Raw genomic sequence first — 22,540 nt, forward strand, 5'->3', positions numbered from 1 at the left:
TGTTTAGTGTTCCTACCTTTCTCTTGGTTTCTCCCTCTAACTACTAATCCTTCACCAGAACTTTCAGAATGAATTTGAGTATCAAATTTTTCTTTGGCTAGTAAATTAGTCTTGACATCATCAAAGCTTAAGGTAAGATAATTACCGTATAACATAATTTCTTTGAATTGTCGGTGCGAGGGTGGTAGAGAAACAATAAGTAGAACTGCTTTATCCTCATCATCAATTTTAACATCCAAATTTTCCAAATCAATTATGATGGAATTAAATTCATCAAGGTGAGATTGGATGGGAGTACCTTCAGACATTCGGAGTGTAAAGAGTCGCTCCTTTAACCGGAGTTTGTTTGCAAGACTTTTGGTCATGTATAAAGACTCCAATTTACTCATTACAAAAAAACGTGTATATAGTGGCGGCTATAATATGGCGGTTATTAAAAACCGCCACAATTTACTGTATAATACGACATTTTCGTAAGCGCCATAATCTTCATTCGAAATGTGACATTTAGAACCGGCACAATTTACCTTCAAAATAAAATTTCTTCCGCTTTTCGTTCCCTCCATAACCTTAATCTTTTCCAAAGTTTTCATTTTTCCCTCTTCGATACTCTTGAAAATGTACCTCTTTCACTCAACCTCTAAAAACCTTCACTCCCACCCTGATCCTCTTTCAGTCTTCACATTCTTCTAAACCATCTCAACCCCATTTCGTAAACCCTTTCACCCTTACCGTAATCCTTCCCTTCTAATTCCCATTTCGTAAACCCTTTCCTCTCACCCTCACCGCAATTGTAAACCTTTCCTCTCACCCTCACCACAAACGTTCCCCAGTTGTATTTCGTAAACCCTCACTCACCGCCCCATTTCGTTATCTCAAATTTCAGACATAAACTGAGAGAGATAACATTGCATCTTCGCAGTGGTGCGCCCAATGGCTCTGGGAATCTCCAATATTCTGCACTGCCCCAAATTGAGTTTCTCTCATAACAATCTCTGTCCCAAAATTTCAACCTCTCTCAGGTCATCCATTTTTTTTTTCTCTCTCTCTCTCTCTATCCATTTGCAAGAATCGAAGAACGAATTTAGTTTTCGTTCGAATTAATTTGTTTTTCGCATACCACATGTTTCTTATGTTATCTTCGTGGACCTCGTTTCTAGGGTTAATAAAATGTAATTCAGTGTCGATTTTCAGGTTTACCCAGACAACAACATGGAGTGATAGAAAGATTATCTGTGTTGCTGCATCTGTGACAGGGAGCTTTAATTCCGATGGTGACTTTAATCCTTATGAGGTAAAGAGTAAAATCTATTATGTAATTAGTTCACACTTTGAAATTTGAAGTTGTTTGAATTGTATCGTAGTTTCTGTGATGTGATGTAGGTGCTAGGTGTAAGCCATATTGAGAAATTTGACATGGTCAAGGCAACTAATCGGAAAAAGGGCGTAACTATTTTAAGGGTTGTTGTAGGTTTTATTTTACTATTTGTATTTTATTATAATATCTAAACTGGATTTGAGAATAGTGGTTTGAGTTGCATATAGTTAGTTGTGTTGTTTAACAACATTATAGCTTTTGAATTTGAATGTTAGATTTTAGGAACACGTGGATATGGTAGAAAGGTCATCAAATGATCTTTCTAGCCACTGTGCTTGGTACTGGAATCTTAGGTTATTGGTTTCAAAAGCTTTTCCCTCCTGGAATCTATTTGGAAGCATATTGTAACCATTCGTTGTAGCAACGATGATGCCATGCTATTTATAATCCTTCTCTCTTCAAATTAGTTGCTTAATTGCATTTATTCTGTTGCAGAAATGTTGGTGATGGAGTAGTGGGCAATGCTTAAGTGAAGTAATTCATCTTCTGATGCCTGTGGACAAAACCAATGGTCATTTGGCTACATGTTGATTACAGTTTCTGTCACTGCATGTAATAAATTGGTGTCGCTGTGATTAATTAAGGAAATGTTAGATTTTAGAAAGTTCTCTAATTTATGGCTTTTCAATTTTGTTATATCAATTGGTACATGAGGTTTTTAAGTGAATGAAGTCCACTAAAAAATACTCTAGCCTTAAACAACAGAGGAAGGTCCTAAAATTGGTTTAAAATCTACCATTAAATAGAGTCAAACAATTATGTTGTTTATCTCTAGAACTGGGTGCTCTCATATGCAGACTAGCTTTATTTATTTTTTCCTAAATTCCGAGGTAATTTTCTTCTGACTTGATAAAATGCAAAAGGTGAAAACATCCTAATCAGCTTTATAATGGTGAATTGGCCATGAAAACACACATATTCATGCATTCATACTGTGAAATTGTGTTTACATGCAACATTTTATAATTTTATAATTTTATAATGCAGCATTTTGATTCTGGCAAGGTCTGATCAATTTCAAAGTCAATGAGTTCAGCAACCTCATGCAAGGTAGTGGGTCTTTCCTTAGCTTTCAACAAAGTTGGTTGTTTTCCCAAGAGAGTAATTTGCATGAAGGTTGTGACCAATGGAACCATGTTAGTCCCAAAAGCACCACACACATGCGCCTGGTCCAAAATTTCAGTTGCTCTGAAATTGCTACTTGCTATAGCTCCATGTTCAAAGGTGCAAAAGAGAAGCAACAACATGGTGAAAGTTCATCTTCTGGGTGGCTATACTCAGAACCACATGCCCATAGTGATAGCCTGAATGAGTCAGCAGCACAAGATTTAGTCTTGAGAAAGCGATCTTTTATGGTATTAATCATTGCTTTCTTAATCACATCTTAGCTTCTTTTTATACATTTATTTAGCACTAGTCCATAAGAAGTACATGAAATTAATTAGAATGGAAGAATGATTTTGGTGTTTATAGGGAGAGACCATGCAAGCTGCCAATGTCAAGAAGCCATGCACAACTACAAGTAAAGCAACAAAACCAAAGTCAAGCCCACCCAAGGATCCTCAAAATGTTGCTGCCAAGGTTTGCTTAATTACTTCAAACCTAAGTTAAATTTGTTTGTCGCATATATGTTCCATGTTTTGATTGCAAATTAAGAAAACTTAATTATAAGCTCAATGCTGATAGAATGTTTGTACGAATGTATCACAGAACAGAAGAGAGAGAATAAGTGAGCGGCTTAAGACACTCCAAGAACTGGTCCCTAACGGCTCCAAGGTAGATTTTTCAAACTAGTTTGAAATGCTGCATTCTTTTGCATTTCCTTTGCAACAATATCTAGGATTATGATTTAATTCCATTGATGGATTATTATTGTTATGATGAATGATAGTTAATGAACATAAGATTTCTCTATTACTATTATAATACTAACAATAATTAATATTTATTTTATAATTTTAATTCCAATTCTTTGCTATATTTTAAAGTATTTTTGAAAGATTATTTTTTAAAGTGACTAATTTATCCTTTAATTTTTTTTTATTTGTTTCAATTTACTCCGTATAACAAATTTGTTTGCAGGTCCACTGGCCTTTGAAAACGAGGAATACAATGGGAGCTTACCTAATTTGAAATTGAAACCACAATCATGGACAAAGGTTGAGTATGCATACATGTCTAGACACTTACCTGTTACCTGAATTAGATATATTAATATATAACACTGATTTCATTTGCTATGTAGTTATTCCATCTACAACTTTCTTTGTTGCAAGCTTCACTTTCCTCTTATTTTAAATAATTAATTTGTCACATGTTATTTTTTCTTTCTCTCTTTTCTAATTGTTGTTGTTTATATAATTTGAGTAAGCTTTGTTTAACTTAAGTTATGATGGATGAACTAATGAATTAATTAGGTTGTGAAGAGTACTGGAGGGTGATGTGTCGGGTGATGTGTCAGTAGAAGTGCTTAGTGAGTTTGTGAATACGGTCTTAAACCTTCCATCCCAATAAGTGAACAATCATCTGTTGAATATGCCATGCCAGGAGGGTATGGGCTTTTATGCACACTCCTTAATTCATGCACACTCCTTGGATATATAATATTCTTTTCATTTATTTTTTAAAATTTGAAAATTAACTCTAAACATATTTTAATTAATTTCAGGCACCGGATGATGGAAGTCGTACTTCATCACTGAACCAGAATATTATTGGATCAAGTGGAGGCAACAAGACAAATTAGAATTAGGACTATGACATTAGTTGTAATATATTCAAATAAAATTTACATTTTGACAATTTAATTTAATTATTTTTTGGATTAGTTTGACATTATAAACTTTGTTATCTTAATGAATGAATAAAATCATTTCTTATTATTATACTTATCAATTTTAATTATATTATGAGGTATAATTTTATTATAAAATTAATTTATCTTATAATTTAATTATATTATGAAATTTAATTGCGTACTGAAATTTAATTATAATATAAAATTAAATAATATTATGAAATCAAATTATAAAACGAAATTAAATTAATTATTATAAATATTAAAATTTAAATTAAATTTATATTATAGCGTATTAAGTGGCGGTTAAAACTGCCACTATTTACGTTAGAATTGGTGTACCCAGTTTTAAAATTACGACATTTATAACTGACGTCAATTACATGCTTAAAACCGCCACTTTATACAATGCATAATATGGCGTCTGCTACAACGGTTCTTAATTGACCGCCACATTAAACTTTGTGGCGGCAAGAATTCTGGCGGTATGCAGTACCGCCACAGACGTATAATGCGGCGGTTAAAAACGCCAGTTTTTACGAAAATAACCGCCGCATTATACACGTTTTTTTGTAGTGACTCCATATGCCTGCTGTACTTTTCTCGTTGATGACCTCACGCAACACCTCACGGGACAAGCATAACTGGATTGCAGACAATGCCTTTTCATCCATCTCATCCCACTGCTCCTCCGTCATAGTGGTTGGTCTCATCATTTTACCTGCCAGAACTTTCTTTAAACCATTCTGGGTGAGAACAGCTAGCATCTGGACTCGCCAGATAGCAAAGCTGATTTTACCATCAAATTTCTCAATATCCAATTTTGACATTATTGAACAATAGATCCTGGTTGAATTATCGAAAAGCTCTTATGTCAATTTGTAGGGATATCGTGTGCGGAAGCATGATAATTTCAACCAAAGATTATGAGAAATTAAAGTAACAAGTAAAGTGAGAATGATACCAGAATTTTTAGGTGGAAAACCCCTTTAAATAGAGGTAAAAAACCACCGGCGAGAGAGCCAAAACTTTCACTATAATGATACTGGGAGTACAATGAATTCCTCTCAGACTAATAGATAAATAGCCCTAAAACAAATCCTCTCTATATGGGTTAAACACTTACACCCAAGAACAGAAATAGAGAGTATATGAAAAGAGAGAGGAAGCAAGTGTAGTGTTTGTTATTACATTGCTTGAAAGAAGCCACTATATATAGTGGTTCTAGGAGACAACAATAATAAATACAATTAATGGTAATTAACCTTCCATTGATGACAATTGATTGTGGCAATTAATCTCCCATTGATTGCAATTGATTGCGGCAATTAATCTCCCATTGATTGCAATTGATTGCGACAATTAATCTTCCATTGATTGCAATTGATTGTGGCAATTAACCTCCCAATTATGACAAGAAAACGGAAATGTGAGTCATAAACCCACAAAAATAAGCACCTTCAAAGTTTAATTAATTTAGAATCGATGAGTTATATTGTGATTTTGATAATTGATTAGTACACTCTAGAATCTCCCAAACACCAAACATGAAAATTGCCGTGACAATTAGTTATTAGGTCTAATATTAATTGCAGTGAGAATGACATTATGCAGAATTGCAAGGAAAAACAATTCTTGATGCTCAATGGCATTTAGCAGATTTGAAGGCTCACTCTCCAAAAATAATAATGCTAATAAACAAAAAAAAAACGAACCTCAGTTTTAGATGCCACATTTTTCTCTCTCTAGCTCATTCAAACTTTGACAATTTTTCATCAAACATACTTTCAAACTACCTTTTCCAGACACCAAATCACACCACACTGTAACTAATTATTGCAAAAGAGCCAAGTAACACAGAAATATAGAGGAAAAATAATGTAATTATATATTTAGAGAGGGAGTGCAGGCTACAAACATGGTCTTCATATTGTACAGTAATTAACTATAGTAATTAAAGTAACATCCTCACAAATAGAAAACTTGCATATAGGAACTCATATTAAACTATAAGTTGCAATATCCAATTCAAATTATGTAGTTCAAGTCAGTTCCTATCATGAAAAACCTGAAGGCTAAGGAGAAACACCAACTGATCTTGTTGCTTTCGAGCTAGGTATTGCAGATTGACGTTACTAGTCGTAACTACAATATACAATAACTAAAAGACTTAAAAGCAAATGATATTGATCATTGTACCTACTCTAAGTCTAAGTGTAGCTATGACAGTTGAAACTGACAATCAAGTGTAACTATGTAAAACTGTAAATACAAGAAAAATAATAATGTAAAGAATAATGCCTATCATAGAATACCTTATAGGATTAATCATACTTAAAACAACTATACAACTATCAATTAAAAATAAATAAATCCCCTGCATATGTTACTCCCTTAAATGAATAATCCAATACGATAAATCTAGATGATCTACATCACTTCATTCAGCCTCCACACTCAAACATCGTCATAAAATATATAATAAATGTCCAATTGTAGATCTTATCTAAAATTGAGTTGACTAAGACAAAGAATATGTTTGAATTTTAGTTGGAATACTCAAATCATTTTTCAATTTCTAATTAATGTTACGATAATATATGAACTTTTTCCATGTCAACTCATAAAAATTTTACTGCATGCATATTATTCGATTAATATATTATTTTTCAAGTGAAAATGACTATAACACCATCTAACTGTATGAAAAAAAGAATGATATTATTATTCATGTCTTAGTAAGACGAGAATAAGAGTTTATATACAGAGTATGGATTGCAACTAACTATTAGGTTAGCAGAACCGTAAAGGGGGACTAACAGAAAACTATCTTAACTAACTAACTAACATCCCTCCATTAAACTGATGTGGGTGGAACACCGACCATCAGTTTACATCTGAAATCCAAGAATGCAGGACCCGATATGGACTTGGTGAGAATATCTGCTATTTGGAACCTAGCAGGAAGATGGACTAAACTGATTTTGTGTTGTTGAACATAGTCTTTGACAAAATGTAAGTCGAGCTCGAAGTGTTTCGTGCGAGAGTGCATGATGGGGTTGGCACTTAGTAGAACAACACCAAGGTTGTCAGAGAAAAGTTGAGGTTGAGAAGTAGGTAGGTGCAACTCATGTAACAGGGATTGTAACCTGAGAACTTCGGTTAGAACTGCAGCGATACTCCTGTATTTGGCTTCGATGTTGCTACACGATACAACGCGTTGCTTGTGGGACGACCATGCAATGAGGTTGCGACCATAGTAAACGCAGTAGCCTGTGGTAGATTTGCAGTGATCTACATCACTGCCCCAGTCAGCATCACTGAAGGCACGAATAGTTGGAGAGGGCTTGGGTTGAAGAATCAGACCATGAGTGCGAGTACCACCTAGGTAGCGAAGAATCCGTTTAATAGCTTTCCAATGATGATCTTGTGGGCTATGCATGAATTGGCACACCTTGTTTACAACATAGGATAGTTTAAGACGAGTAAAGATAACATATTGCAAGGCACTAACAACGGACCGGAACATAGATGGATCGTGCATGGCAGAGGAAGCATCCTTTTGGAGGCGAAGGTTGGTTTGCATGGGTGTAGGAAGAGGTTTGGTTGCATTCATGTTAGTGCGACGAAGTAAATCCGTGATGTATTGTTGTTGTGATAAATGTAGGTCACCCGTATGAGTTACTTGAACACCAAGAAAAAACTGGAGTGGACTGAGATCTTTAAGAGCAAAGCACGTACTGAGAGTGGATATGAGTTGCTTAATCGCTGCCAGGGAAGACCCTATAATTATGATATCATCCACATATATTAAAATAAAGGTGGTGTATGTGGAATGGAAATTAACGAACAAAGATGTGTCACTTTTTTTTTAATGAATACCAAGAGAGTTAAGAGTTGCACTTAGCTTATGAAACCATGCTCTTGGAGCTTGTTTTAACCCATAAAGGGATTTATGCAGTTTGCATACTAAATTTGGATAGGTGGAGGTGAATCCTGGTGGTTGGGTCAAGTAAACATCTTCAGTGAGGTCGCCATTCAGGAAGGCATTGTTGACGTTGATTTGGTGGATAGGTCAATGATGGGAGATAGCATGGGATAGAACGAGGCGAATAGTAGCATGTTTAACTACAGGACTGTAGGTGTCAGTGTAATCGGACCCATCAGTTTGGCTGAAGCCCTTAGCAACCAGTTGTGCCTTGTGACGTTAGAAAGACCCGTCGGCATTGTATTTGTTTTTGAATAACCATTTACATCCAACAGCTTTTGAACCAGCAGGAAGGGAGGTTAAAGACCAAGTATGATTGGTGAGGAGGGCATTATACTCATCTGTCATAGCTTGAAGCCATTGAGGGGAAGATAAAGCTTCGTTAATGGAGGTAGGGATGTGAGATGTTGAGGTGGTGTGAGTTAGGAAGGTTTGGGTTTGAAGATACCACTCTTGGATCGAGTTGTCATGGAGTGGATGTTGGCAGGTTCATTGGCAGTGGAAGATATAGGCAGTGTGGGTGATGGAGAAGAAACATAAACAAAGAGAGAGGAATCAGAGTTAGTGAGAGAAGCAAATGTAGGAATAACAACAGGTTTAGAAATAACAGTTATGTAATGATTTAACCAGCTAGAGTCAGAGTGCGTGATAGTGGTGGGAGTGAAATTGTGTTTAGGTTTAGTGTAAGGAAACAAGTCTTCATTAAAAACAACATGACGAGAAATATATACTGTTCCTGCCGGTTGACCTAGTGCAAGAGCGTTGCCTCGTCACGTTCTCCCTCACCAGCTTGACACCACGTGCCCTTCAAGTCCACACCACAGATAGCTTCTCTGAGAACCTGAACAACACAAGGTGGCGCCTCTGCGGCTGGTGGCGCCTCTGTGGCTGGTGGCGCCTCTGTGGCTGGTGGCGCTCCGACGCTCAAGTCAGTGACAAGAATACCCCAAAACTGAGAGAAAAATATACTCTGCAGAACCGTACTAAAGTGCACACAACCCTAGCAAATGAGCCGTAATGAAAAACGTACCTCTGCAAATTTTGTTAAGTTTACCTTTATAGCTAGGTTTTTTCTCTCTCCAGACAGTTACGCTTTGGACGCGTGGCTCGTATCCAACCCTGCATGTGTCACCATCTGGGCTGGGGTAGCAGGTAGTACTCAGCCCTACACGTGTCGTCATCTGAGCTAAGGCAACTCGAGCGTCATTTCCATATTACATCCAACCCTACACGTGGCGTCATCTGGGTTGGGGTAACTTGAGCGTTATTTCTGTGTAGTAACCAGCCGCGCGGCTAAGTCTCTTATTCAAAGAGTCATCTAGCACGTACTACGCTGTGAAACACCACATGACAAGGGGAGTACCGGATGCAACAAAGTGCATCACCTTTGTGATATCGCTTGTCATGAGTGTCACCCTTCCTCTTGCTACGCCATACACGTTCTAGCTAGGGAAGCCTTGCCACCAACGAATGTCCACTCTGGGAGTCCCATCGCCGATGAGCAAGGTGTTCCCCCCAGCTTACTCGACCTTCGTTCCCTTCGCTGGTGCAACAACCATCTCACTGGAATCACTCGCTGGAAACTACTCTTCTGAGCCTCCAACAGTTAACTAGGTTTAACTAGGTCACCTCACGTCTGACCACCCGATCTCCCATTGTCTAACACGTCGACATCATACAAACCCGGCGACAACCGGCTATGTTCATTGCAGCACGCCGCTTCCATGAGTCGGTGACTATACTCACTCCTGAACCATTCATCTCTCCCTTGTCCACGTGTTCTGCTGAGCACGCCCCACATGGTCACGTGCCAGACATGTCATCACAACAGATGACCTGGTCAGTATACAAGCCCCCCAGTCTTGAGCTGCGACTTGTTCAGCGAAAAGGCTATTGGGTTAAATTTCCGACGACCTACGTGGTCTCGCGCATTGGCGCTCATACTGTTCATCGATTTGACGCTTCACCAACCCCTTCGATCGCTCGACACGTGGACTTATCAACGACCATAATTTTGTGTCGCTTGTGCTTCTCGCAACGTTCGAAACTCTCAAAACCCTTAAACACTTCGCACCACTTCACTGTTTCATTATCTTCTTCCTTACTCCAAACTCTCGAAACTCCTCAGCGAACGCTTCGACTCCTTCAATCTCCATCTTTCTGAACACTTTTCTGATCATCAAAAGGTAACTTTTTTATCACTCCCACTGATACTTGCTGCATTTTAATCGGTTTGCATCATCCATTAACTGTCTGGAGCATACGTTGTGGGATGTCTTCTCTGCTTTGTTTTTCTTTTCTGCGTTTAGGGTTTCTAAACCTTTTCTCTGCGAGCCCCCCTTGTTCTTCTATCCCCTTCTCTTCTGTTGAGTCTCTCTGCTTACAAACTCTCATCTCTTCCCCTTTTTGTCTTCTTGCAGCTTCTCCGATGGCTCGCTCCAATGTTACATCAAACCCTCCTCTATCTCCTCGCAACCCTCCGACGAACACCGGTAGGGCAAACCCTTCCTCCTCCCGCGACCCCCCAAGGGATCCTAACGTCCCTTCGAGTCAGGTCATGAGACCCGCGCCTTCTCAAGCCAACCAGCCGCAGCCAAACCTACCTCACACCAGCGCAGCTGTGAGGTCCCTTACAAACTACAAGCAGCTATATCCTTGGGCCTCTCCAACCCTGCTGGGTGAGACTTCATCCATCAACACTGATCGCGACATCCTCCGCCTTAAGAAAGGTGACCAAACTCACCTTTCCTTCAGCAAGGAACACGATGACAAGGTATCCGTGCATCCTTGTCCTCCTGGAAAGCCTATTTGCACCGATAACCAGGGGAGAGACGGCGGCCCCTTCTGCTTCATCTACGCCACAATGTTCAAGAAAGTCAAGCTTCGATTCCCTTTCACCCGCTTCGAGAGGAAGCTCCTGACCGAGCTTTTCATAGCCCCCGCCCAGCTTCATCCTAACAGCTGGGCGTTCGTTCGGGCCTACCAAATCATCTGCACACACTTGGGACATCCGGCTTCAGTGGACGTGTTCCTCTACCTGTTCGAGGCCAAGAACCCGGGTGATCGTCTATGGGTTAGCCTCAACGGGGTCGCCGGGAGATCCATCCTTTCCATCTTTCAGCAATCTTATAAGGACTGGAAGGGGAAATTTGTTCGCGTTCGCTGCAACGACTGAGATCCTTCCCTCCTCGACGGGTTTCCCTTGTATTGGGTGAACAAGGGAAAGAAGGAGTCGAGCTTCACGAGTTTCTCGAAGGACAATTGGATGTTCACATAGGTTTGTCCTTAAGCCTTTAAGTCCCCCTAGTTCAAACTTTCATCACCCTGTCCTTACTTTGATGTTGCTGTTCCGATTTGCGTGTGGTTTTAACTTCTTCCACGCATTGACTTATACTACTTATCCTCCTATGCATTATTAACTGTCGAATTTTTGTGCTGATTGGTAACTGTTGGCTCCTTTATGCAGATATGATGCTGGGGAAGGATAGGATGGTTGAGCTACGCTCAATAGCCAACCTCCATAATCTTGCGGCGGGCTCCTAAACCGTCCCAAACTCTGTCGCGGAGATCGTCGCTGCCCAAGGCCAGTCTCCGCCAGTTGGCCCGTCCAATGTTGTTGCTCTCCCCACCGCTGAGCGAAAGAAACTGCCACCCAAAAGGGCTAAGAGGAAAGCCCCCAGGGTTGTATCCGACGAGGAAGCGGACGAAAGCACCGAGGACGGGCTGATTTGCAAAAGGAGAAGGGGAGTTGCAACTGAGCCACTGGCAGCTGAGGTCGCCCCTCCCGACTACACCGAGAATCCCCCAGTGCCTCCACGCCCTTCGAGTCCGCTGGGGACGTTCTCGCCTCCAACACCTCGGCTGCTGAAGTTGCGCCTGAACAGCTTGCTGATACACAAGCTTCCTCCCAAGCTGCAACAGAACTGCCAGCCTTACCACCACACCTCGAGGCTCCCCGCCATCCAACCTTGCGAGGGTGGTGGTGAGCATCAACCCCTACCTCCTCCTCCAACACCGAGCCTTCCAACTCCCCTCCAAGAAGCCTTGAAATCCTTCAACGTGTTCCTACACGCCATGGCCGACGAATGCCTTCCTCAAATCGTCGGCGAAGGGCTAAAAGGCTCCTTGGACAAACTTGAGCTTGATTACCGCATCCACCAGGAGGTGGCAAACACCGCGAGAGCCGAAGCCGAGAAAGTCAAATGCAACATGATGATGCAAGGCTTAGAGTTCTCGCGGATCAAAAACGCTCTCAACGAAGTGGTAGAATATATGGCCTTAAACGAGAGGGGGGGTGAATTGTTTAAGGGGGATTTTCGCAAACTTTGAAGGTATAATGAAAATCAATGCTGAATGACAGAGAAAGAAATCAAAGAAACAAAGAACCAAAATTGTTTCAAGATGATATCAGAAAAACAATCTGTTGTTTCTTCGAAACAATCGGTTGTTTTTATCAGCAGTTTATAAAAACAACTTAAAAACAGAATTTAAAGAGTAAAGGGTAAGAGATAAGCACGCAAGCAATTTATACTGGTTCACTCTTACACCAAGAGCTACATCCAGTCCCCAGAAACCCCTGGGTATTCCACTATGCAATCAAAACCAGATTACAAACACCACACACCAAAGTAGTGACCTTGAACCCCTCAAGAAACACACTACCTTTGGCAAACCACACCAAGAATGTTGATCTTGAACCCCTCAAGAACACACAACACTCCTTGGCAACACAAATACAGAAATACAGTAATCAAGGAAGAAGGGAATAAAACACACCTGGGTATTACAAGGCTTAAAGATCAGAATTACAACCCAATCCTATTTCACACACTTAAGAATGATCCAAAGCTCTTTCAAATCTTGGAAAAACTGTTTTGATAAAATCTTTCTGTTACTCCAAGATTAGGAGCGTAAAACTACCTTTATATAGACCAACCAAGTGGTCAAAAGCATTTAATAAAGGAGCCAAGTTAGTTAGGATCATTTAAAACATATTAAAACCGCTTAACATAATTATGTTAAGGTTTTCAGGAAAACAATCGATTGTTTCGCTCGATTGTTTTTGTTTGACAGCAAAGTCAACCAAGTTTTTCAAAAATAGCTAAGGCAAAACAACCTGTTGTTAGGTAAAACAACCTGTTGAATTTTTGACAGCTTTTTAGAAAACACATCTTTTCAAAAGGTTAAAGATTCAAATGAACTTGGATCATCTTAAGGAGTGAATTAACAAGTTTTAAACAACTAGACAACACACACCCAGCAGCAAGGTCTTCAAGCTTTCCTCTTGGATTTGGAGACATCAAAGCATCTTGTTCAACACGAAGAGCTCCGAAGCTTGCGTAATGACAAGAAGGAATTGCGCAAAAAACTGCACGACAAGCTTCAGGACGCCGTTGAGTTGGAGAGTAAAATCGTTCCTATGAGGAAGCGAATCGTAGAGCTGGAGGAGGCCCGAAGGTCCGACGCGGATAAAATGTCCAAACTGGAGAAAAGGTCGACCGAATGGGAAACTCTTCTAGGCAAAGTTGAGCAAGATCGGGATAAGGCAGCCAAAGAATTGAGTGAGACGACTACCGAGCTTGCCCGGGTTCATGAAGAGAACAGCGGGTTCAAGCAGAAAGCCGACGAGCTTGAGCTTGAAATCACCCGGGTTCGCAGAGAGAACGACGGGTTCAAGGAGAAGATCGACGAGCTTCAACTTGAAATCACCCAGGTTCGTGAAAAGAACAACGGGTTCAAGGCAAAGATCGACGAGCTTCAGCTTGAGGCTGCCCAAGTTCTTACTTCCGGCTTTGGAGCAGCTTTGGAGTAGTTTGCTTGCAAATTCCCTGATCTCGACCTCTCTGAGTTTTCAGTGTACAACGAAGTGGTGGATGGCAAGATTATGCCTCCAACTTAACTGCTCCCATCTGCCACTTCAATTTTATCACTTTGGAACCTCTTGTACTTAACGTTGATTTATATGTAATAATTTTCATTCTGCTCAAACTGTTTTGATATGCATGAATATACGTGGCTCTAGCTTTATCTGTTGTGTGATCACTTGATAACTGGCTGGTTTTTACTCAACCCAATTAACTTAGCACAAACTGACGCTTAATTATCTGGAAATCAACTTAACTTTGAACAAACGGTTAGTCTATAGCAATAACATTTGACACGAAATCACTTACTGGGCAGTAGGCGTGGGTCATTCTTAATATCTGAAATCTCGCTTGCTTGATCTGCCAAGTGACATGTGTATTTCTAGGTTATCGCCTGAAAATTCGCTGATCTGGCTCTCGCCGTGTAATGCTCTTTCCATTTTAGTCCCAAGCCATGGGCTTTCGGCGATGCCGTTTTTCTTTAACTGAAAATGTCCCCTGCGGGGCCATCACATGACTTCATCTTTGCTCATCTGGAAGGAGAGCTGCCCTCCGGATCTCCCCCCAACCTTCCCGAGTTTTTAACCTGAGATAACTTAAATCATTGTTCCCTCATCTGGGGGTAGAGTCGCCTTTCGGATCCTTCTCTACCTCCCTGAGTTTTAGAACAATGATTTAGGTGGTGAGGTGTCCTCTGCGAACCTTCCCCAACCACCCTTTAACTTCCGATTTAACTGGTCTTACTAGGTCAATATTGGTGTTTCACTCAAGGGGAAAGGAGTTTTTCGCCAACTCTCATTTCCCATACTTAAGATTATTAACACCCCTGACTTTTCGGCTTCATCTTGTCTGAACTCACTCGGGGGTGAGAAGGACTTTTCCTGATGCCTCGACTTGCCCAGGGGTTACATCTCCTCCCCCCTTGGGTGCATTGAGGGCTTTCAACTTGCCTCAATTTGCTTACGCAAAGAGGTCTTGTGATCTGCTCTTGCCTGTACTCGCTCAAGGCAAGGAGGACTTTAATATTTTCTCGCCTACACTCGCTCGAGGCGAGGAGGTCTTTTTGATCTCTTTCTCGCCTACACTCGCTCGAGGCGAGGATGTCTTTTTGATCTCTTTCTCCCCTACACTCACTCGAGGCGAGGAGGTCTTTTTGATCTCTTTCTCGCCTACACTCGCTCAAGGTGAGGAGGTCTTTTTGATCTCTTTCTCGCCTACACTCGCTCGAGGCGAGGAGGTCTTTTTTATCTCTTTCTCGCCTACACTCGCTCGAGGCAAGGAGGTCTTTTTTATCTCTTTCTCGCCTACACTCGCTCGAGGCGAGGAGGTCTTTTTGATCTCTTTCTCGCCAGATGGGGATCAGAAAGTTTTATACTTGTGCCTCCGATCGTCGGGGGCGGTGAGGACTTAAAACTTCATACTTTGAAAACTTTGTACTGGATGCATGCGACTTGGATTTACCATTGTTTAAAACTACACAAGGGCGATAAAGTCCCTTTGTGAAAACTTAAAAAATGATGAGCATGCAAACTTAATAACTGGGAAATTTCGATAAACTTCGAAACCTTCTTTATTGGGTGGCCTCATTAAAACCCTCCTTAGGGAAAAAGAGTGCCCCCTTGAAAAATTGTTTAAACTGAAACATCTTAAGCTTGTTCGAGTTAATTACTACTTACAATGCCTTAACTGTAATAAAACTTGAGATGGGTGGCGTTCCAAGTGCGAGGAATCGCCCTTCCTTCCAGCGTGTCCAAGCGGTAGGCGCCGTTCCCGAGTGCTTCGGTTATTCTGAACAGTCCTGTCCACTTGGGCGACAATTTGTTCTCCATCTCGTACTGGTGAGCCTTCCTCATCACCAGGTCACCATCTCTGAATTGTCTCAGTCTTATCCTGGAGTTGTACTTACGCTCAACTCTTCTCTTTACCGCCTCAGCCTTCACCCACGCTTCCTCCCTGACCTCATCCAGCAAATCAAAATTCATTCTCCTTTCTTCGTTTGATTCTTCCGCCACGAAATTCTGGAATCTTGGCGAGCTTTCCTGGATTTCGACTGGAATCATCGCATCGCATCCATACACTAAGCTAAACGGGGTTTCGTGGGTTCCCGATTGCTCAGTGGTATGATATGCCCACACTATGCGGGGAACCTCTTCAGCCCAAGACCCCTTGGCCTTTTCCAACCTCCTCTTCAAGCCTCTCAGCAGGACCCGATTAACAGACTCCATTTACCCATTCGTTTGCGGGTGCTCCACAGAAGCAAACACCTGTTGTGTCCCGATGTCCTCGCACAGCTTCTTCAACAGGTGACTTGCGAACTGAGACCCATTATCTGACACTAAACGCTTTGGCACACCAAAACGACACACAATATTCTTCCACACGAAACTCTGGATTTTGTGCATGGTGATCTGGGCTACTGGTTCTGCCTCAATCCACTTCATGAAGTACTCGATCTCCACAACCAAATACTTCATTTGCCTAATAGCCAACGGGAAGGGACCCAGGATGTCGATTCCCCACTTGTGGAACGGCCAGGGGCTGTAGATTGACTTTAACTCTTCTGGGGGCGCCTTGTGCCAATTGGCGTGCTGTTGGCATTGCTTGCAACGCTGGGCATACCTCTTGCAATCTTCCCTCATTGTGGGCCAGTAATATCCTACGCGGACAGTCCTTGTTGCCAGAGCTCGACCCCCGATGTGGCTTCCACAAATCCCTTCGTGGAGCTCGGCCATAATTTTCGTGCACTTTTCTCCGTGTACACATACAAGAAAAGGGTGTGTAAATCCGAACCTATACAGCTCGCCATCGATGAGGGTAAACTTGCTGGAGCTCTTCTTTATCTTTCTGGCCTCTGTTGAGTCCATAGGGAGCACGCCATCTGCCAAGTAGCGGTGGTATGGCGTTACCTACGCATCTGGTTCGTGGATAGCGCAAACTTGCATCATTTTTACCTCTTCCGCTGGGCGCGCTCTGACCCTCGGCATCCTCAAAGTCTCCTGTGTTAAAGATCTATGGCTCCTCGCCGTCCTTTCCATCGACCTGCAAACATGAAGAACCTGGTGATCTGCCACGAAAGCTCGAGGTGTCTTCAAAGTTTCTTGAATAACGGTTCTCTGTCTGCCCCCCTAGCCCGAACTGGCGAGCTTGGCTAGCAAGTCAGCTCGGGCATTCTGCTCTCTTGGCACGTGCACCACTTCAAACAAAACAAAGGATCTCTTTAACTCTTGCACGTACTCCAGGTAAGCCGCCATCTGCGGATCTTTGGCTTGGAACTCGCCGGTCACCTGCCCCGTGACCAACAGCGAATCACTCTTGGCCATCAGCACCTTTGCCCCCATCTCCTTTGCCAAAAGAATACCGGCGATCAAAGCCTCATACTCCGCTTGATTGTTGCTGGCTTTAAAAGCGAACCTCAGGGACTGCTCTATCAACACACCGTTGGGTCCTTCCAAAATAACCCCAGCCCGGCTACCCAGCTGGTTGGACGACCCATCCACTGAGAGTACCCAACGAAAATCATCCTCGGCGTCTTGCGCTGTTTCAGAAGATAGCTCGACCACGAAATCAGCGAAGATTTGCCCCTTGATCGATCCCCGGGGCTCATACTTGATGTCGAATTCCGACAACTCCACCGCCCACTTCACCATCCTCCTAGCTACATCCGGTTTCTTCAAAACCTTTTGGATGGGCAAGTCAGTCATCACCAACACTGTAAAGCTCTGGAAGTAATGGCGCAGCCTCCTCGCCGAAAATATAACTGTCAGTGTCGCCTTCTCTAAGGCCTGATACCTCACTTCTGGGCCTTGCAACACCTTGCTAACAAAATAGATGGGTTTCTGGACCTGATCTTGATCCTGTACGAGCACCGCGCTTATTGCCCTCTCCGTTATGCAAAATACAGCCTGAGGGGCGTTGCCGCTTGGGGTTTGCATAGAACTGGCGGGCTCGCCAAGTATTCTTTGAGCTTCATAAAAGCTTCTTCACACTCCCTCGTCCAGACAAACCTGTTATTCCTCTTCAAGCATTGGAAGTATGGGTGGCCCTTCTCTCCACTGGCGGATACGAATCGGGACAGCGCGACCATCCGTCCCATGAGCTGCTGCACCTCCTTCATAGTGGCAGGGCTCCTCATCGCCAAAATGGCGGCACATTTGTCGGGGTTGGCCTCGATTCCCCTCTCCGACAAGAGAAATCCCAGAAATTTCCCTGCCTCCATGCCGAAAATACACTTCTCAGGATTCAGTTTCAGTTTGTACCTGGCTATCGAAACGAACAACTCTTCTAGATCGGCAACGTGCCTGCTCTTTTCCAGGGATGTTACGACCATGTCGTCAACATATGCCTGTACATTCCTCCCGAGCATAGGGGCGAGCACCTTGTCCATCAGCCTTTGGTACGTGGCTCCCGCATTCTTTAGCCCGAAGGGCATCACCTTGTAGCAATAGCATGACCTTTCCGTCATGAAGGCGGTTTTTTCTTCATCCATGGGGTGCATTTTGATTTGATTGTATCCTGAGAAGGCATCCAAAAAGCTAAGCAACTTGCACCCTGATGTGCTGTCTACCAGGGCGTCTATACTTGGCAAAGGATAAGAATCCTTTGGATAGGCCTTATTCAGATCTGTGAAGTCAACACACATCCGCCATTTCCCGCTACTCTTCTTGACCATAACAACGTTGGCGAGCCATTCTGGGTATTGGATCTCCCTGATGTTGCCTGCTGCAAGGATTTTCTGCGTTTCCTCTTTGATCGCCTGCCTCTTTTCCATGTTGAACTTTCTCCTTCTCTGGCGGATGGGCCTGACTTGGGGATCCATTGCTAAACGATGGCACAAGAAATCGGGATCGATTCCCGGCATGTCTGAAGCAGACCACGCAAATGCGTCCAGGTGTCTACTTATCACCCTAGCGATTTGGTCCTGTGTCTCGCTGTCTAAGGTTTTCCCCAGTTTAAACGTCTTGCCGTTGATCGTCTTCTCAAGCCATTCCTCCACCGGCTGAGGCTTCTTCTCGCTGGCAATCAGCGCCCTCGCGATACCTGTCTCCCTAGTAGTCTTCGGGCAGTTTCTCTCTTCCTCTACCCGGGCGGCGCTCTCGGACCTCGCCTCGATATCTTCCATTTGCACATCACCCTCGGCAGCCACCACCAACGTTGTATCCGCAACTCGCCGGTTTTCCCGCTCAGGCTCCCCGCCATGGGGCGGCGTTGTGGTTACGTGTCATATAGATCTCTTGTTCTTGAGGCTGTTTTCATAGCACTTCTTCGCCTCCTTTTGGTCTGAACAGATGGTGATGATCATCCCTTCCATAGATGGTAGTTTGACCTTCATGTGCCTTGTTGAAGGCACAGCTCCTGTCCTGTTGAGTGTTGGCCTTCCCAACAGGATGTTGTATGCCGACGGAGCGTTCACGACAAGATACCTGATCTTCTCTATTCGTGAGGCCAAGCCATCTGTGAGCGTCGTCCTTAACTCAATGTATCTCCTGACCTCCACTTGATCACCGACAAAACCGTACAAGCAGCCCCCATATGGCCTCAGTTGGTCGGGGGATAATTGTAACCTTTCGAAAGTTGGCCAAAACATCACATCTGTCGAGCTTCCTTGATCGACCAGCACTCGGTGGACAGTCCTTCCCGCCGTGACGAGCGAGATCACAATAGGGTCGTTGTCGTGAGGCACAATGTCCCTAAGGTCTCCCTTGGTGAACGTGATGTCCACATCGTGAGTGATCCTCAAAAGCTTCCACCGACATTACCGACCTTGCGTACTTCTTGCGCTGCGACGCAGTACACCCTCCACCTAAGAACCCACCAGCTATGGTGTGGATCTCACCGTGAATGGGCACCTCGTGCTGTTGTCCCTCATTGCCTGCCGGCTGGGAACCTGTCGATTGGCCCGCTTGCTTCTCTAGCAAGTAATCTTTCAAGAATCCACACTTGACCAGCTCGGCGAGTTGGTATCCCAAAGCCAAACACGAGTTGATAGAGTGGCCAAAGCTCTTGTGGAACTCACACCACGCGTCTGGTTTTGGACCCGAAACCTTTTCCGTCGTCTTCTCAGGCACCTTGAGCCTGGCAACAATATTCAGGATGGCGATCAGATCAGCCAACCCTATCACGAACTCATACCTTGGCGGGCGATTAGTCTCTCTGGGCCGCCCCGGCCCCTTCCCCTTATTCTTCTTAGGGTCATAAGGATGACGCATCCTTTGGTCCCTCTTCACCGTCGCGGCCTCCATTACCCTCTGCAGTTGGACCCTTGTCTGGGCACGCGGCTTGGCTGGGGCCACGTTTCCCCTTTTCTTGGAGACTTCGCTCTCAGCGGCAATGTGAGCCATGACACGTCGCCGGATTTCAGCAAACGTGGCGGGGTGACTCCTGATAAGCGACTCACTAAAGGGCCCGAGCAACACACCCTTTTTGAAGGCATGTACAAACATTTCTTCATCTTTGCCTGGCAAGCGGACTATCTGAGCTCCGAATCTGTTCAGGAAATCCTTCAGGGACTCCCCTTGGTACTGTCTCACGTCGAATAGGTCGTAAGACACCAACGGTGGTGCCATGTTGACTATATATTGCTCAACAAACATCTTGGAAAACTGTTGAAACGTGGTAATGTGGCCAGTAGGTAAACTGACGAACCAGTTTAGCGCTGTTCCACTAAGAGTGCTATGAACACCTTACAGTAGACCGCATCCGACCCCCCTGAGAGCATCATCTGAGTGTGAAACGCCGTGAGATGAGCCTCAAGGTCCTCCACTCCGATGAAAGACGCTTTCACCGCCACCGTATTTGCAGGGACCACTGAGTCCATGATCTCCTGAGAAAATGGCATGCGAAAGTTGCGCGGTGGGGATGGGGGCGCAGATTTGTCCCCAACCGTGCGCTCCTCCCGTTCATGAAGAGTTTTACGCAGCTCTTCGTTGATCTTGTTGAGCTCTTCATTCCTAGCTTGTGAGGCCACCAGCGCCTCGTGCATTCTTTCTTGCTCAGAGCGCGACACTGCTACGTTCTCCTGCAGCGTCCTCATCATATCCATCACCTGCGTCATGGACACAGCATCCTCATCTGTTGACGGCGCGACTGAACTGGACCGCGTTGTCCTCATCCTTCCTCAACAAACTCAACAACTCAAGGAAACTCCAAACGAACGGCGAGAACTCCGAAAACCGGCTACGACAGCAAACAGCCGAACAAAAAACACTAAAACTTCAACAAATTCGAAACTGTGGTTGGGAATCACCTTTTATACGGCCCCACGGTGGGCGCCAGATGTTCCTGCCGATTGACCTAGCGCAAGAGCGTTGCCTCGTCACGTTCTCCCTCACCAGCTTGACACCACGTGCCCTTCAAGTCCACACCACAGATAGCTTCTCTGAGAACCTGAAAAGCACAAGGTGGCGCCTCTGCGGCCGGTGGCGCTCCGACGCTCAAGTCAGTGACAAGAACACCCCAAAACTGAGAGAAAAATATACTCTGCAGAACCGTACTAAAGTGCACACAACCCTAGCAAATTAGCCGTAATGAAAAACGTACCTCTGTAAATTTTGTTAAGTTTACCTTTATAGCTATGTTTTTTCTCTCTCCAGGCAGTTACGCTTTGGACGCGTGGCTCGCATCCAACCCTGCACGTGTCACCATCTGGGCTGGGGTAGCAGGTAGTACCCAGCCCTACACGTGTCATCATCTGAGCTAAGGCAACTCGAGCGTCATTTCCATATTACATCCAACCCTACACGTGGCGTCATCTGGGTTGGGGTAACTTGAGCGTTATTTCTGTGTAGTAACCAGCCGCACGGCTAAGTCTCTTATTCAAAGAGTCATCTAGCACGTACTACGCTGTGAAACACCACATGACAAGGTGAGTACCGGATGCAACAAAGTGCATCACCTCTGTGATATCGCTTGTCGTGAGTGTCACCCTTCCTCTTGCTACACCATACACGTTCTAGCTGGGGAAGCCTTGCCACAAACGAATGTCCACTCTGGGAGTCCCGTCGCCGATGAGCAAGGTGTTCCCCCCAGTTTACTCGACCTTCGTTCCCTTCGCTGGTGCAACAACCATCTCACTGGAATCGCTCGCTGGAAACTACTCTTCTGAACCTCCAACAGTTAACTAGGTTTAACTAGGTCACCTCACGTCTGACCACCCGATCTCCCATTGTCTAACACGTCGACGTCATACAAACCCGACGACAACCGGCTATGTTCATTGCAGCACGCCGCTTCCATGAGTCGGCGACTATACTCACTCCTGAACCATTCATCTCTCCCTTGTCCACGTGTTCTGCTGAGTACGCCCCACATGGTCACGTGCCAGACACGTCATCACAACCGATGACTTGGTCGGTACATATACCTTACCCGTAGGAGAAAGACATATGTAGCCTCTATTGTATAAGTTGTACCCAAGGAACAGAAAACATGTAGATTTAAAATCCAATTTGTGTGTGTTGTAAGGTTGAAGTAAGGGATAGCAGGCGCATCCAAAAAATTTCAAGTGAGTGTAAGTA

The 22,540-nt window shown here is 43.7% G+C and overlaps 3 protein-coding genes across 28 annotated transcripts; 2 read left to right on the plus strand and 1 right to left on the minus strand.

Annotated features, from left to right (window-relative positions):
• Positions 1-563: 563 nt before the first annotated feature.
• Positions 564-4,265, plus strand: LOC137826513 (protein CHLOROPLAST J-LIKE DOMAIN 1, chloroplastic-like). Of its 26 annotated transcripts, none has more exons than XR_011083522.1 (10): positions 599-1,022; positions 1,195-1,294; positions 1,384-1,461; positions 1,814-1,852; positions 2,384-2,733; positions 2,852-2,959; positions 3,089-3,154; positions 3,461-3,537; positions 3,796-3,929; positions 4,047-4,265. XR_011083522.1 is itself a non-coding variant. In XM_068632497.1 (7 exons), exons 3-6 carry the CDS (start codon positions 2,422-2,424, stop codon positions 3,509-3,511), a joined length of 537 nt encoding a protein of 178 aa, XP_068488598.1. In that variant the 5' UTR covers positions 598-1,022; positions 1,195-1,294; positions 1,384-2,421; the 3' UTR covers positions 3,512-3,537; positions 4,047-4,265. The 26 variants fall into 26 exon arrangements, 7 of the variants coding, with proteins under 7 accessions (XP_068488602.1, XP_068488601.1, XP_068488599.1 ...); XR_011083518.1 differs by having other exon boundaries at positions 600-1,022; positions 1,814-1,889; positions 2,366-2,733; XR_011083519.1 differs by having other exon boundaries at positions 600-1,022; positions 2,366-2,733.
• A 7,972-nt stretch (positions 4,266-12,237) lies between these two features.
• On the plus strand, positions 12,238-13,975 carry LOC137825230 (uncharacterized). Its single transcript, XM_068630904.1, has 2 exons — positions 12,238-12,426; positions 13,427-13,975. The coding sequence occupies exons 1-2, from the start codon at positions 12,238-12,240 to the stop codon at positions 13,973-13,975; spliced, it is 738 nt and encodes a 245-aa protein (XP_068487005.1).
• Positions 13,976-19,714: 5,739 nt separating this feature from the next.
• Positions 19,715-20,590, minus strand: LOC137825231 (uncharacterized). Its single transcript, XM_068630905.1, has one exon. The coding sequence runs from the start codon at positions 20,588-20,590 to the stop codon at positions 19,715-19,717; it is 876 nt and encodes a 291-aa protein (XP_068487006.1).
• Between the last annotated feature and the right edge of the window lie 1,950 nt (positions 20,591-22,540).

This window comes from Phaseolus vulgaris, chromosome 8 (assembly GCF_000499845.2).
Source record: "Phaseolus vulgaris cultivar G19833 chromosome 8, P. vulgaris v2.0, whole genome shotgun sequence".
NCBI lineage: Eukaryota > Viridiplantae > Streptophyta > Magnoliopsida > Fabales > Fabaceae > Phaseolus > Phaseolus vulgaris.